At 52.7% G+C, this 14,999-nt stretch overlaps 2 protein-coding genes across 4 annotated transcripts in view; both read left to right on the top strand.

Annotated features, from left to right (window-relative positions):
• Positions 1-6,242, top strand: part of IGDCC4 (immunoglobulin superfamily DCC subclass member 4) — a 111,475-nt gene extending 105,233 nt beyond the window's left edge. For all 3 annotated transcript variants that reach the window (XM_080396930.1, XM_080396929.1, XM_080396928.1), the window contains one exon: positions 715-6,242. In XM_080396930.1, the coding sequence (XP_080253056.1) occupies positions 715-1,245 (531 nt within the window). In that variant the 3' untranslated portion in view covers positions 1,246-6,242. The remainder of the gene's footprint in view (positions 1-714) is intronic.
• A 4,129-nt stretch (positions 6,243-10,371) lies between these two features.
• Positions 10,372-14,999, top strand: part of IGDCC3 (immunoglobulin superfamily DCC subclass member 3) — a 112,651-nt gene continuing 108,023 nt past the window's right edge. Inside the window, exons 1-2 of the mRNA XM_080396891.1 lie at positions 10,372-10,451; positions 11,376-12,551. Of these exons, the coding sequence (XP_080253017.1) occupies positions 12,485-12,551 (67 nt within the window). The 5' untranslated portion in view covers positions 10,372-10,451; positions 11,376-12,484. The remainder of the gene's footprint in view (positions 10,452-11,375; positions 12,552-14,999) is intronic.

Raw genomic sequence — 14,999 nt, 5'->3', positions numbered from 1 at the left:
ATAATTTGTCTCTTAAATTACTGAATGATCATCTAGCAAAATGACCTGCTTGTTAGCTAGATTTGTGGAGACCTGTAGCCTGAACTCCACTTAAAACACTGCAGAGGAGGACTGATTGTTTTCTTTCTGAATTAAAGTGCTTGAATTTACAGACTTTTGTAAGCTGTGACCAGGGCTCTAACAAACAAACATTTTTTGATATGTAGCCAAAATTAAACCAGGGTGAAGGGAAACCCTAGTATCTAGTTGTGGGTCTGTATCACGAGCTGTCTCAGAAGCCAGTTCCCTAGACCACTGCCCACTCACCCTGCAGAAATCTGGCCTTTAATATGGAAACAGACTAGTGAATTTTGAAAATTGTGGTCTTTGACAGAGGCTTGGAGGAGTGGTTGGCCCAGCCTGCCAAGAAACTATGGGCAAATCACTTTACTCCCTTGGGAATTGCTTTTCCAAATATAAAATGGGAATAATGATCCTGAGGTGATTTGAGATGCTTCTTAAGACTTCAGGTCTGAGAAACATATCAAGATAATGCTTAACAGAGACATGTGTACATCCCATTGCACTCTGTGGGATTAAAAAGAAATATATTTCAGTGCTTGGTTGGGTCACAGCCTCAATTATCTGAATTTCATTTACTTTACCTTCTCTCTCTCTCTCTGTCTCTCTCTCTTTTTTTTTTTTTTTTTTAATTTTTCCCCTGTTTGATAACAGAATGAAGCAAAGAAAAGCCACCTGCCAGCCAACCTTCACCAAGTGGAGGCAGAGGTCATTGTCCATTCTGATTTTTCAGCCTCTGACAGAGACTATGACTCCCAGCTGCACACCCTGGAGAGTGAAGAGACAGAAACCGAGGACCAGGAGCCTGAAGAGCTCCCATCTGGAGAGCTGGCTCTTCTGGGCTCTCCCAGCACCCAGCCGGATGCCAGCCAAGTGTTGGTGGACTGCATGGACAGTTGTGAGGTTCAGGCCCGGGACGAGCTGTTACATACCGACAGAAAGACTAACAGAACAGAGGCCATTTGCATCCATGGGCTCACCAATGGCTTCCACAGGCACGGAGAAAGTCTGGATTCCGTGGAGAGTGGAGGTTCGGACTCCATCCAGGAAGGCGGGGGGGATGTGCGGCCAGTCAAGTGCCAATCGATTTCCACAGCCCGGGAGGAGGCCCCCCTCCGTAGTAACTCTGGTTTAACCAGTTCATCCTCAGCATCTGAGAACATGGCATATGTCCACAATCATTAAAGAGTGAACTAATCTGATTTTGATCATGGGAGAGCTGGAAGCACCAGTAAGGGCCTGTCCCTGTGAGGTACTGCATGCCCTCGACTCACTGAGCCCAGCAGGAGCTAAGAAGGTGCAGCGTCTCACCAGAACAGGATTCGCGCCTGTCAGCTGTACATATTGCCTTCAAGAAATCAGTCAGTAGATTCGTAAGGGCCCATCTTCTTCCCACTGCAGCTGATGAGTGAAGTAACCTGGTGTTTGTGGGAGCAGGATTGAGCCATCTGCCAAAGTCTGACATGAAACCACGACTAGAACAGAGCCTTCTGCATTAGACTGGGGTTGTCACTTTGCTGTAGTCCTCGAGGCAACTAGCAAGCCACCTTTTGATGCTGGGAAGAGGCAGGCTACACCGAGTGATTCTTCTCAACTGTCTCTTCACCAGGGAGCGCCTTGGCTCTACCTACTGCCTTGCAGCATTGGGATGAATTTTGTCAGAGGAGTCCCACGAGGGGGTGGAAGCCAACAGAAACAAATTCAGTGAGCTGTAACCACCAGCCTTTTCTGCCCTCCCGTGGTTAAAAGGATTATAAGGCTCTCTTTGTACGCTACCGCAGTAACTATTACTAGCAGGCTGATGTAGTAGCCTTTTATTACACACTCTACGAGTGCCTCTAACAACTTGTACTATATAGAACCTTCTTCAGTGTCTGGGTCATTTCACCAACCTGGACTTTGTTTTATGTAGGTTCTTGTACCTAATATTTTAGGTACACATCTGTCCTTTTAATGTACAACATGTATTTTTATTTCTTTGGAACATCTTTATATTATTTAATTTTATAAAGTGGAATAGTGTGTGGTATAGAGTAGCATTTTTACTACTTCTCTCTTTCTTTATTTTTCCTCCCTAACAACACAACTACCTCATGTCCGTTGGAGAAAAAAAAAGCAGTAGATCTACTCTTCTGTTATAGTCCATTATAAGTTTTAACTTATTCTTATACTGCCTTTTTCTAAAGAATATGTTTGCACTGGTTGTTGAGACCTTTTTTAATGCATAGCGCTGCAGATCTGATGTCTGTCTTGCTTTGTTTCTAAGTATTGCTATAGGACACCTTCCCTACAGCTGGAGGGTTGGGTTGTGTTTCTCTGTAGGACTGTGTTTTGCAGGAGCTGGCCAAAGGAGACCGCTTCAGCTGGTGGGACGTTGATCCATCTTTCCTTAACAAGCTTATACTAGCAAAGAGGAAAAAGAACCAACAATCACAAGTAACTTGTGATCCTGGGGACAAAAGAACCAACAATTGCAAAACTTGTAACTTGTGATCTTGAGGACATCTGTGGCTTCTTTTTTTTTGTGCCCAAGTGGAGACGTCTCAGGTGATTTTTATTTCCGGAGAGCAGCTCTCAGCCTTTGGTAAGCACTGGACTTGCTGAAGCTTCTGGATGAACAAGTGAAATTTTTCAGTCACTTCTGAGAGTCGTGTCCAAAGTGCTTTTGGGTTTTGGTTTTGGTTTTTTGGCTTTTTTTATAAGAGCAGAGCACCACCAGAGCTTAAAAATTAAAATCAAATCTTTGGTCTCATACCAGTCAGTCTGGTTTGAAAATCATCTGGTGACTCTTCTTTGCTAACACTGTTTGCTCACTGCGGATATGTCTCATCCTGGCCTTCCGGTGTGGGGTGGACTTTTCTCCACCTTTTGTTTAGCCTGTCTCTGCCCTGTTCCAGGCTTGCAGAGTTTGACTGTGAACACTACGGATTGGAGCAGCTCCTTGGGGGAAACAGTGATTGGTAATTCTGTCCATTGGGTGTTTGGTAAATGTTCTGCCTCCCTTGAGGGATTCAGATATCTGGCCATTTGTTTGTTCAAAAAATGAAGGAAAAGATGACCGTCTCCCTCTTCTCATGCTGCAATTCCCCCAAAGCTGTGTGTGGGAGCTATGTGCTGACCTGAGATTCTGTAAAAGACTTCAGACTTTGGGTTTTTTTGTGGTGAAATCTGGACTGAGGTACCACTGCTTGCAGCAAGGAGAACCTTGCTCCACCAGCACTCTATCCCTGCTTCAGTTGTGAGTCGTGTCCCAGTGTGCATGTGTCTGGAGCTGAGCTGGACCAGCCCGTGTCCTTGCAATTCTCCATCAAATCTCCAACGCTGTCAGCTCCAGCTCTTCAGTAGAGGAGTATGTCCAAGCCTCCATGTACCATGTTGGGAAGGATATCGGAGCTCCCACCTTGCCCCATCCAACAACGTCTCTTCCCAGCATGACTCACTGTGCTGGTAAATGGCTGTATTGTCAGTTGTTGCACTTGTTCTGTCATCCAGCTGCTGCTTGGTATCTTGAGGAGTCTCAGAAATGCCGTTGCATGCTCTGAAGCACCTTGACTCTGAAAGGCTGTGGCACAGAGACTGGAAATCAGTGCCAGTGAGCAGGCTAGGCAGGAGTTGGTGGGTGTGTGCTACCAGAGCAAGAAACTAGAAAGGCAAGGAATGTAACTGGGCAGAGGAAGTGTGTGAATAATCTCCAGAACTCACTGCCATAAGACTTTGAAACTAATGACTTAGAAGGGTTAGAGATAAGACACTGAAGTGTTATTGCAGGCAATAAGGGCAGTTCACAGTTCTACGGGAGCGGATGCAATTGCAGAGGTATAAACCCTCTGGCTGGGGAGTATTGGGCACTGGCTGTGGAGGGCGTGGGGACATTTCTGCACCTGGACCTCAGTCTGCAGTTACTTTCATGGAAGAGTCCTTGCCCTTCCCCAGTGCCAGAACAGACCCTGTACAAGCCACGTTGCCACTGCTGATGTGCAGAAAGGGAGAAGGACCCTTCTCCAAAAAGCTCATTCCAGAGGAACCCCATGGTGGCTTTCTTTCACCTCCAAACCCAAGTAATCCACCTGCAAGCATGACAGTATGCTGAAGGACTGCTTCTGCTGAGCATCTCAGCTGCTGGAGGGCAACACTGGGAGTCTGGCCAGCAGCGGGTATGGCCAGAGCACGGGAGTTCTCCCAGCTCCCTGTCATGACGCTGTACTTGGGCCAGGTCACGTACCAGGCCTGAGTTTTTCATCCAGGGGCCTCTGGGGATGGAGGCTTAGTCCAGTGGCTGATATAGGAGTGTGCCACAGCTTCTGGGGCACTCCTTTGTACATGCACCCTCTGCTATGTCTGTAGCGACTTTAGCAATCGTATGGCCTTGGGGTGAGTGTTGCTGATCTCCCTAAAAGCTATCCCTGCCTGTCACTGAAGCCAGCACAAGCAGACACAGTGTGGCACCTTTCCCCTGGATCACCTTGGGCCGGTAACAAACCCAACAAATTAGTTACATGCTCCAAGAGCTTTGGGTGAGATGCAGCAGACTGCAAACAATTCTGCTTATGCATCACAAAAATACTTTTGTTTCCTCACACTGAGGCTTATTCCGATCTTGTTACACGCCGCTGAATTTTACCAGAGTGTCAAAATGGCAGCGTTCAGATGTCCAGGTACTGTGGTGGCCCTGGACTGCTGTGCCAGACCTCAGCTACAGAAATCAAGGCAGTTCCCTCGGGGCCAAGAGGTCACCACTGACCAGCAGCCGCAAAGCTGTGCTCTGTACAGCACGTGTCCACGCAGGGTGCTGCGTGTCCTCGGCTAACTCAGCTGGACCCCAGGTCCCTCCTGTCCTGCACACGCCAGGGACCTTTCTAGTCTCAGCTAGAAATGAATGGAAGAAGACAGATAATACGCATGTTATGTGTAAAGCTGAAACAACCAGTGCATATATTTTTTTATCATGAAATAAGTAGCTTTCTTGCAGACTTCTCACAGACACACAAACTGTTGATACCTTTAATTACCCGTCATACTTAATATATGTTCCTACACATCAGGCTCCTTTCTCCCTTTTCTTCCTTTCAGTAACACTAAAGATTATTGCTGTTCAACTTTCAGCTGATGTATGTTGTTTTACATTGTTAAAATGTCAGGTTTGTCTCACTGGCATAATTTTGTAGTATTAATGTTACTGTTTGGCTACACAACTGTATATTCCCCGTGCTGCTGTGAGAGTCACAATTCTCAGCCTTTTTATTTCTTTTAATTCCTTGTTACATAAAACACATGACTTGGATAAAAATCTCCTTCAACTTTTTGGTGATTTGATTTCGTACTTAACAGACAGAAAAGTTCTGGTTTAAGTAGTTCAAATGAGATAATTTGTAATCTAGGTTTTGAGAATTTTTTACGTTACTAGCAATCCTGAGATCAGCCCATGAAATACGCTGTGTAAGAAACCAACCATTTTAATAGAGCACTACATATGTTTTTGATCTCTTTAGAAATAGATGTTTTGAAGGGATCATCATGTCTTTTCTAATCAATACTTTTGTTAGAAAAGAGGTGTTTAGTCCAGCAGAAATCTGCCATCTAGTTCTGTTATTGTATTCCCTTGCTTGTATTTTAAAATCAAATTTCATTTAATTTTCTACACAGTACATAAGGATGTGTAACCAGAACTTAATCTCATTTGAAGATTGTGTCTGTGTTTGGTTCCATGCTGTACTTAATTATAACTTACTTTCTTCAGAGACTGTTCTTACTCCACAAATACTCTTTAGTGTTAAATTGTAAGAAGACATTGTCCTTATATTCCTTAATTAATGGGTTATTAATAAAATACTTTAAAAAAAGAGCGGAATTTGTCTCATGCATCAGTGTGTTACAGCTTTTACTCCGAAAGAAAGTTGTCACAGAAGGCTGATCCTGCAGCGGTGCTTGGAGTGGATGGACCCTGGGAAATTTGCTCTTCGGTGCTGGGCTGTACCCTGCCCCTCAAAACATGGAGAGGATAGCTGAAGAGTGCTCTGCCCACGTGAGTTTGCTGGAGCCGAACCTGCAAAGTGTCCCTGCAGGCAGTGTCAGCCTGGCTAGAGCCGTGCCTCACGGTGCAGGGTGGGCCTGCATGTGCATTTCCTAACAGCTCAAATCCAGCCTGGTGCTCATCTGAGTAACTCACTCCTGAACCGATCTGACCCGGCAGTGTGGTGGAGCACCTTGCACCGCAAGGTTGTACCTCACTGGTGGGAAGCAGTGGCAGGAGCAGGACACAGGGTTCATGCTTGTGCCAGTTCAGTGCCTGAGCTCATAACCATGGAGGCTGGGAATGTGGGATGGTGGTGGGTACCTGGTTGCTTAGGGATTCTTCTGGGATTTTAGATGTGGGCAGAGTTTTGGGTTCATGAGGCGTTTCTCGATGCTTGCTCGTTTCTCAGTTTTGAACAGATTCCTGTAAGAAAATCATTATTTCCTGTAAGAAAAAGGAAAAATGTTTGTCCAGTTTTGTTGCTTCATCTTGCTGGGGAATTTTTTAATGTGAAAAATAAGTGCAGAAGCATCTAGTAAATGAGTGGTGAGACTTCTTTTGGATGGTGCTGGGCTGAACACTGGCTTACATCCAGCAAGATTGGCAAGAGGATATCTGGCAGTGCCCAAGGACACACTATTAACCTCCCGTACATCTCCCTTTCTTCCTAGGATGCATTCCCTACTTCAGTAGATAGTTTCCATTATTACTTTATGCCGCTAGGACTATAGAGCCATAAAATCTCATTTTATGTGCATTACAGAGGTAATAAATCTGCACTTGGCATGGTGTTCTCTGATAATGGTTAAAGGGAACTTTGTCAGACTGCCTAACTCTAGTGAGTCTTTCCCCTCATGACAGATAACCCCACAAATGAGGAAGGAAAAAGCATGGCGGGGTGACTGCAAATCCCACTTGCAGCTCTTCATTTGCAGCATGGGACGCTGGTGGGAGGCTGCCGAGAGGGGACACAGTGGGGTGGCATGGGTGAACAGAGAGACAGATGGACACAGCAGTTACAGGGAAGCCAGCACCATGGAGAAGTGATAAGAGTGAGGCGTTTGTGTTTCTTTCTCTTCCCATCCTTTATTGCCCCGGTACGCTACACTATGATGCAGCTGACAATATTACTACAGCGGGCTTGGGTCTCGTGTGGTCTCTGGTAATTCAGTAAGTTACCAATGCCAGGTGCAGTGTGGTGCACAGCTCAACCCTCTGGAAAACAGCACAGCATGAAGCGATGGACTGCGTGATGAAGCAAGGCAGCCAGGGATGCTCCATAGATGCTCAGCAGACACCAGTGGTGGAAACTGCATCTCATAGGACTCCAGCCTCCTCCCCTCCAGCAAAGCACGGGAGCAGCGGTTACACCAGCACAGTCAGACCTCCAGGTACAGTCGTGTGAGTTTCATCATTCACGCTGGCTCACCGCACTCTTTTCCACTGATGGCAAAATTGCTGGATCAGTGGCACAATTGTTTTGAATTAATGGAGAACACACGGCTTCTCCTCAGCCAGGCAGCTAAGTGCCTGGAGGCATCCCCTCAGTGTGGTGGCCCCTGCCACCACAAGACCTCTGTCCTTACACAGCCAAAAGTGGATGGAAAAGGGTTTCTGCTGGGGAAAGCAGCTTCCAGGAGCACATCCAGGGCTGTCCCACCACTGCTGGGATGGCTGTCGGCTCAGTGCCTTGAGGTGGGTGCCACGATTTTGGCTCCCCCTCCTTATTGCTCACTGATCATGAAACAGATGCTAAACCCCTGTGTGTATGTACGTAAGTGAAAAGCTCCCAGGCTGTTAGCAGACAGGGAAACCACAATTACACACAGAATAATAAATGGAGTGAATTCAGACAAGTTAATCTCCCACTTCATCCACTGAAACTACTAACGGTGTCTTGGGGACCTCAGTTCACAGTTAATCGGTATAAATCAGAAGCCCTATTGGAGCTGATGGAAATTCACTGAGCAAGGAGTGAGGTGTGAGTGACACCCTCTGAGGCCAGCCCTCGAGGACAATAACCTTGTGGAGAGGAAGGGCAGATGGACAGACAGACCCTGTCCCCCTCTGTGGGAGGGAGGACGGATGGATGGATCCCCTCACCGCTCGGCAGGGAAAGCGTTTGGAGCCTTGGATCAGGCTGGGTACTGTCCCTCCTGTAACCCCGCTGCTTTTCAAAAGTCTCCAATTTCTGCTCACAGTGTGATAAGCAGATTCCTGCCTCCAGTACAAAGCAACTTTTTTAAGCCCTCATGGTTACAGAGGAGCACATAAAAACATGAGTGCTCTGGATTCCTGTTCTCAGGTGGCCTTAATGCCCAAAACCTGCCGTTTTCTTTAAAAATCTCATGGCTTTTCATATGAGTCCTGTTTTTTGGCAGGACTGCCCACACTTGCAACTTTTGAATGTGACACCAGCTATGTCACCAGTGTAATTTGCAAGTAGCAGGGCTGAACTTGGTGATGCCCTAAACATGGAAGTACCTCCCTTAGCTCCTGAGTCCTGCCACTGCACACGGGAGCAAAAGCACCCAAAATCTGTGTTTTCTGAGGGAAACAAACCCTGTAAAACACATGGCACTTCATTCCTCCCCTTTCCCACAAGCCGTCCTTGGTGCTGGCAGCACCCCAGGAGCTGCCACAAGCCCATGATGACTGCAAGTGTTACAGAAGTGCTGGGGGGGCCCCATGGTAGGAGCCAGGGAGACGGCTGGGGAACAGGAGCAGGGTTGGTGCCAGAAGGTCAGGGACAGCACAAAAATTCAGATGTTACCAAAAGGCTGATGGAGCCAGAGCAAATTCTTCCCCAGCTGAAAGCAACCTCATGCAGCTCAGCCCTCCGCTGAATGGGGGAAGCTTTAATGTGGAGCAGATGTAGTGACGTCTTCTTTACTCGTTGGCTAACTAGCATGCTCAGGGTGCACCATCCAGGGGAGCCATGCACTGCTCATCTTTACAAAAGGTTTTTCACCGGATTTCTGGGCACAGTTACAGTGTTTAGTAACCCGGTCCATCAAGCTCTGTTTTTATTCTGAAAAAAGAAATCAGTTAAAATCCATTTCCATTTCTTTTTAGTTGGTTTTTTTTTTTTTGGCCAAGCAAACACCACAAAAGATACTGAGCTGTCCCTGCAGAGATGACTTTTGCTGCTGGTGGTGATAATAGGGGTGGTGTTTGCAGAGAACATGGGCCAAGGGACCGGGCAGGATCAGTTGGAAGGCAGCAAAATAACATGTAGGCAATAGGGCTGAGAGCCGTGTAGGGACACATTATCCTCATTTCATGCCAGGAGGGCGGACAAATTAACTTGAGGGCTGTGGCAGGATTTAGGAGCAGACTCGCCTTTTACTGGGTCCTTCCTCACTGGGGCCTTTCCAGGGGTGAGCTGGTTGATCCAACATTTGCGTGACTGACCCAGGTAAGTCACCTTATGATAGCATGTAAAATTAGGAGCGCTGAGGTGGAACAAGCCATCCTCTTCCTCGTTCCTGTCCCCAGGATGCCTCGTGGCCCCGGCTCTGCGATCCTGCCGCCCTGCTTCCTGGGGACGCTGCTCAGCTCCAGGCACTGCCCGCTGCGGTGGGTGGGCTTGTTCCTCAAAACAGAGCTCAAAAGTGAAACGCTTGGTGGAACCAGTTGGAAGTCGTGCTGTCTCATCAGTGTTTTCCCTTGTTTTAATGCCAGATTTTTGGGTCCCATCCCTAAGGGCAGATAAGAGGCAACTCCCTGGCTTGGGGATGGGACCCCACCTTTGCCCACTGCAGCAGAACCAGATGCCGTTGCTGAGACCGGGTTGCTTTGAGCAGTGGCAGATGGGACAGAAATTCTTGGGTAAAGAGCAAGGAAACTGCTTCCTGTGCTCGGGAAGGAAGTGTTGGTGCTGGCTACCATCCCCTGGGCATGGCGGGGCCGGCCAGGACCGGGCATGGAGGGCTTTCCTGCTCTGGGGCCAACAGCGCTGGGTCTGAGGGAGGCCGTGGCTGGGCCCCAGTGAGGGGAGAGCTGTGAGGGGGCTGCGGGGAGGGGAGACCCGTGAGGCTGCCGAGCAGGCGATGGTGAGCCCTGTGAGGTAGCCCCAGTGAGAGGAGGCCTGTGAAGGCGGCTTGGTGAGTGGAGACCTGTGAGGGGGCTCTGGTGAGAGGCCTCCACTGAGGGGAGACTCAGGAGGCTGCCTTGGTGAGGGGAGGCTGGTGAGAGGAGTCCCATGAAGGGGCCCTTTGGAGAGAACCTGGTGAGAGGGCTCCCCTGAGGGGAGACCCAAGGGGCTGCCCCCGTGAGCGCAGACCTGTGAGGGGGCTCCCGTGAGGGGGCGCTGCTGAGCCGGCACTGGTGAGGGGACTCGCCGCGAGGCAGCCCAGGTAGGACGAGCCCCGCGATGGCAGCCCCGCGAAGGGAGCCCCGCGAAGGGAGCCCCGCGATGGCAGCCCCGCGATGGCAGCCCCGCGAAGGGAGCCCCGCGAAGGGAGCCCCGCGATGGCAGCCCCGCGATGGCAGCCCCGTGAAGGGAGTCCCGCGAAGGGAGCCCCGCGATGGCAGCCCCGCGATGGCAGCCCCGCGAAGGGAGCCCCGCGATGGCAGCCCCGCGATGGCAGCCCCGTGAAGGGAGTCCCGCGATGGCAGCCCCGCGATGGCAGCCCCGTGAAGGGAGTCCCGCGATGGCAGCCCCGCGAAGGGAGCCCCGCGATGGCAGCCCCGCGATGGCAGCCCCGTGAAGGGAGTCCCGCGAAGGGAGCCCCGCGATGGCAGCCCCGTGAAGGGAGTCCCGCGAAGGGAGCCCCGCGATGGCAGCCCCGCGATGGCAGCCCCGCGAAGGGAGCCCCGCGATGGCAGCCCCGCGATGGCAGCCCCGCGAAGGGAGCCCCGCGATGGCAGCCCCGCGATGGCAGCCCCGTGAAGGGAGTCCCGCGATGGCAGCCCCGCGAAGGGAGCCCCGCGATGGCAGCCCCGCGATGGCAGCCCCGCGAAGGGAGCCCCGCGAAGGGAGCCCCGCGATGGCAGCCCCGCGATGGCAGCCCCGTGAAGGGAGTCCCGCGAAGGGAGCCCCGCGATGGCAGCCCCGCGATGGCAGCCCCGCGAAGGGAGCCCCGTGAAGGGAGTCCCGCGAAGGCAGCCCCGCGAAGGGAGCCCCGCGATGGCAGCCCCGCGATGGCAGCCCCGTGAAGGGAGTCCCGCGAAGGCAGCCCCGCGAAGGGAGCCCCGCGATGGCAGCCCCGCGATGGCAGCCCCGTGAAGGGAGTCCCGCGAAGGCAGCCCCGCGAAGGGAGCCCCGCGATGGCAGCCCCGCGATGGCAGCTCTGTGAAGCGGCCCCGACGAGGGGAAGCCACAGCGAGATGCGCCCCATGAAGGGAGCCTCGTGAAGGGAGAACCATGAGGGGTCTCTGGTGAGAGGGCTCTGCTGAGGGGAGACCCATGAGGCTGCCCCAGGGAGGGGAAGCCCCTTGAAGTAGCCCTGTTGAGAAGAGCCCCATGAAGGGAGCGTACTGAGGGGAGACCTGTGATGGGAGCTTGGTGAGGAGAGATCTGTGAGGGGAGACTGGTGAGCAGGTACTGGTGAGGGGAAACCCCATGGGGTAGCCCCAGTGAGAGGAGCCCTGTGAAGGGGCTTTGGTGAGAGGGCCCCACTGAGGGGAGACCTGTGAGGTTGCCCCAGCAAGGGGAGATTGGTGAGGTAGCTCCCGTGAGGGGACTCTGGTGAGAGGGCTCCGCTGAAGGGAGACCTATGCGGCTGCCCCAGTGAGGGGAGACTGGCAAGCAGGTGCTGGTGAGGGGACGCCCCATGAGGTAGCCCCAGTGAGAGGAGCCCTATGAAGGGAGCTTGGTGAGGGGGGAGACCAGCGTGAGGGCTCTGCTGAGGGGAGACCCATGAGGCTGCCCCAGGGAGGGGAGACTGCTGAGGGGAAGCCCCGTGGTGGAGCCCACCGAGGGGACACCCGTGAGGGGGCTCTGGCGACAGGGCTCCGCTGAGGGGAGACCCGGCAAGGACCGGCGCACCGTCCCCGCGGGTGCGGGCGCGGCGGGCGCTGAGCGGCCCCGCACAGGGACCGCCTCCCTCTCGCTGCCCCCCCTGCCCCGCAGCCCGGCCGGACCCGGCGCGGCGCTGCCGGCGCCCTGGCGGATGCGCAAGATGGCGCAAGGCGCTGCCCGCCCGCCCCCGCCCGCCAGCGGCCCCGCTCCCTCAGCGCCGCCCCCCCGCCCGCCCGGCGCGGCGGCGTGCTCGCGCGGAGGGGAGCAGCGCTGAAATCCGCTTTTTGCCTTCCCCCCCTCCTTGCCTTTTTTTCCTTTCTCCCCCCCACCCTCGCTCCTCGCAACTGGGGGTGGTTCTCGCTTCGCCTCCCTCCTTCCCTCCCTCCTGCGCGGGCTGCTCCCTCCCCGTGGGGCGCAGGGAGGCGAGCCCGCCCGCCCGGGATGCTATGGCTCCGCCGGGCTCCGCGCTGCCCGCCTGCCTGCTGGGGCTGCTGCTGCTCGGCTGCCGCGGAGGTAAGAGCCGGGCTGGGCTCGGGGAGAGGGCAGGGGGAAGGACCCGCCGTCGCCGCGCCCGGCACCGGCGCTGCTCCCGCCGCCCGCGGTCTGTCGGTCCCGTCCGCGGTCCTTCCCGCACTTCGCGTCCCCTCGGCACCCGGTCCCCCGCGTCCCTCCCCAGCCCCGCGGCGGGTCCCCGTCCCCCTTGCTTGTCCGCAGTCGGTCCCAACCCCGTATGACTCCCCGGTCCCTCCCAGCCTCCCGTTCAGCCCGTCCCCGTAGCATCGGGACGCCGTGGAGGCTGAACGGGGCCGAGCAGCTCCGGGGAGGCGGGGGGGGGGGGGGGGGGGAGGGTGGAGGGACCGAGCGCGGGTCCGCCACGCGTGTGTCCGCCAGGGCAGCGGAGGGGTGCGCGGCCGCGGCCGTTCGTGTCGCCTGCCGCGTTAGCATCGCTCTGCGGGAGCGGGGGCTCGTCCCGTCGGGAAGGTGCGCTGCGGTCATGGCTTTTGGCTGCAGGCTTCTGTCTACATCAGCCCCTCTTGACACCTTAATCGGCAGATAGCCCGAAGTGTCCCCCCCAAAGCTGTGTTTTCAGTTGGAAACCCCACTTGCGTGGGGGAGTTGGTGTTTGTGGGGCCTTGGCTCCCACAGCTGGCACTGGGGAGGGACAGGGTGGCTGCTGTGGCAGCGGCGTGGTTGGGTGTCCGTGTCCAGAGAGCAGACCCAAAGTCATCACCCCCGATGTGAGCGGGAGACGGCGCCCGGGCGGACGCGCCGTGGTGTCAGCGAAGGCGCTAGCTACAGAAAAGAGATGTTGGGCTGCAAGTTGCAGGGATGACAGCGAGCTACTTGAAACCTGCAAGTATTGTGCTCTCCTGTAATGCCTGGCTCGGTTCGCACAGCCACAACCGGTAACACCACCCACCGGACCAGGGCCGAACTACAAAAACATCAAAGGGGTTTTTCCTCGGACCTACTGTGCACATGCCCTGCTGATAAATTGCAGCGTTTTCCTTCTACTGGTGGTGCTGCTTAAGCTTGAATCTAATCTGAGAAAGATGCTGTTCTGCAGTGAAATACCCATGTGCATCCTGCCCTCACTTCACTCAGCAGCCTTAAAGATAATGAAAAGTAGGAATTGTTTAACAAATGTGCAAGCAACCCAGCATGGTCTGAGGGAAAAAAAGCATGTGTAAGATTAATCAGAGATTAGCTGTCGGGGTGTTTAGGAAACCAGACTGTAGGCTATTCCCATAATAAATCTCGCCACGTGGTTCGTAGCAGCCGCGGTGGAGAGGAGAAGCCAGTGTAACTTGCAGAAAATACAAATTATCTGCAAAGTGGATCTAATGAAGCAGGTCTCATTAATCTGTTGGGATTCCTGTGTGCAGTGCCATGAGGATGGTTGAAAATACTTATTTTTGAGGAGAGGAAAAGAAAAGAAGTTTTGAAATCAAAACTTCAGTAAGTTGAATTTGTGTCTAGTTTGTTGCCTGCTGCTGTCCATATTGCCCTGTGTGTTTGTGTATGCTGCGACTTGGCAGGTCAGTGGCTCCTGACTTTGGGGTGTGTTTTGCTGGCCCCACTAAAGAGTGCTTGGTTGCACTTTAAAAGTTTTCCTGTTCTGAGAGTTCCTCGCCCCACCTCCCCCCCCCCCCCCACCCCCCCCACCCCCCGTGTTTCTACACTCTAGATATGGTTAACAGTGAGGTAACATGGTTCTGTGCTCTACTGAATTTAATGAACTTTCCTGTGTTGGCGTCAATCAGTGCTGGAGCAGAAAGCCTCGCTGTGGGGACGGATGCTGTGTTGGGAGTGGTGCTGCGCTGTGCGGGACGGGATGCTCTGCTCCCACCTCTGTGATTTTCAAACTCCCCAAAATGCTGGCCTGGTGACGGGGAACCATGCGTTGGGAGCCGCTGGTCAGTGGGCTGGAGTGGGCTCAGTAGTGAGACAGTATTTTCTTTCTTTTTTTTTTTTTTTTTTTTTTTTTTTAATTTCCTGGAGCTCTTTGTTCTGGGTGGTGGACAGCTTTTGTCTGTTATTGCTGAGCCCGGCATTCAAAGGCAGGCATAGGATAGGAGAGGCTCCCCGGCTCTGCTCAGTAACAGCCTTGGAATTAAACATCGTCATTTATATTTAAGTAGGCTTAACTTCTAAATTATTGAAGCTATAAGCTTTCACTAATTCCTACTCAGTGTGGCTTTGTTGTTTTTTATAGAAAAAAAAAAAAGAGATCACTTTCTCCTAAATTGGTGTAATACCCTGTCTTTTTTCTTAATATACATAGAGAGTATCAGGTATCATTTCCCCAGTAACGCTCAGAGATGCTATATGAAATTCAAGCCCATGTTTGGGCTTCGTCTCTCCCAGGAGGTTCAACAGGAGAATCCTGGGACGTGGTTTTCCCATGTGGTAGACATAGCAGGCAGCCCATGAAGTGGGACAGTAGTCTCACAACCATAT

The sequence above is a fragment of the Falco punctatus genome, assembly GCF_963210335.1.
Source record: "Falco punctatus genome assembly, chromosome: 7".
Lineage (NCBI taxonomy): Eukaryota > Metazoa > Chordata > Aves > Falconiformes > Falconidae > Falco > Falco punctatus.
The sequence above is the reverse complement of the archived record's forward strand: the minus strand, read 5'-3'. Positions and strand labels throughout refer to the sequence as shown.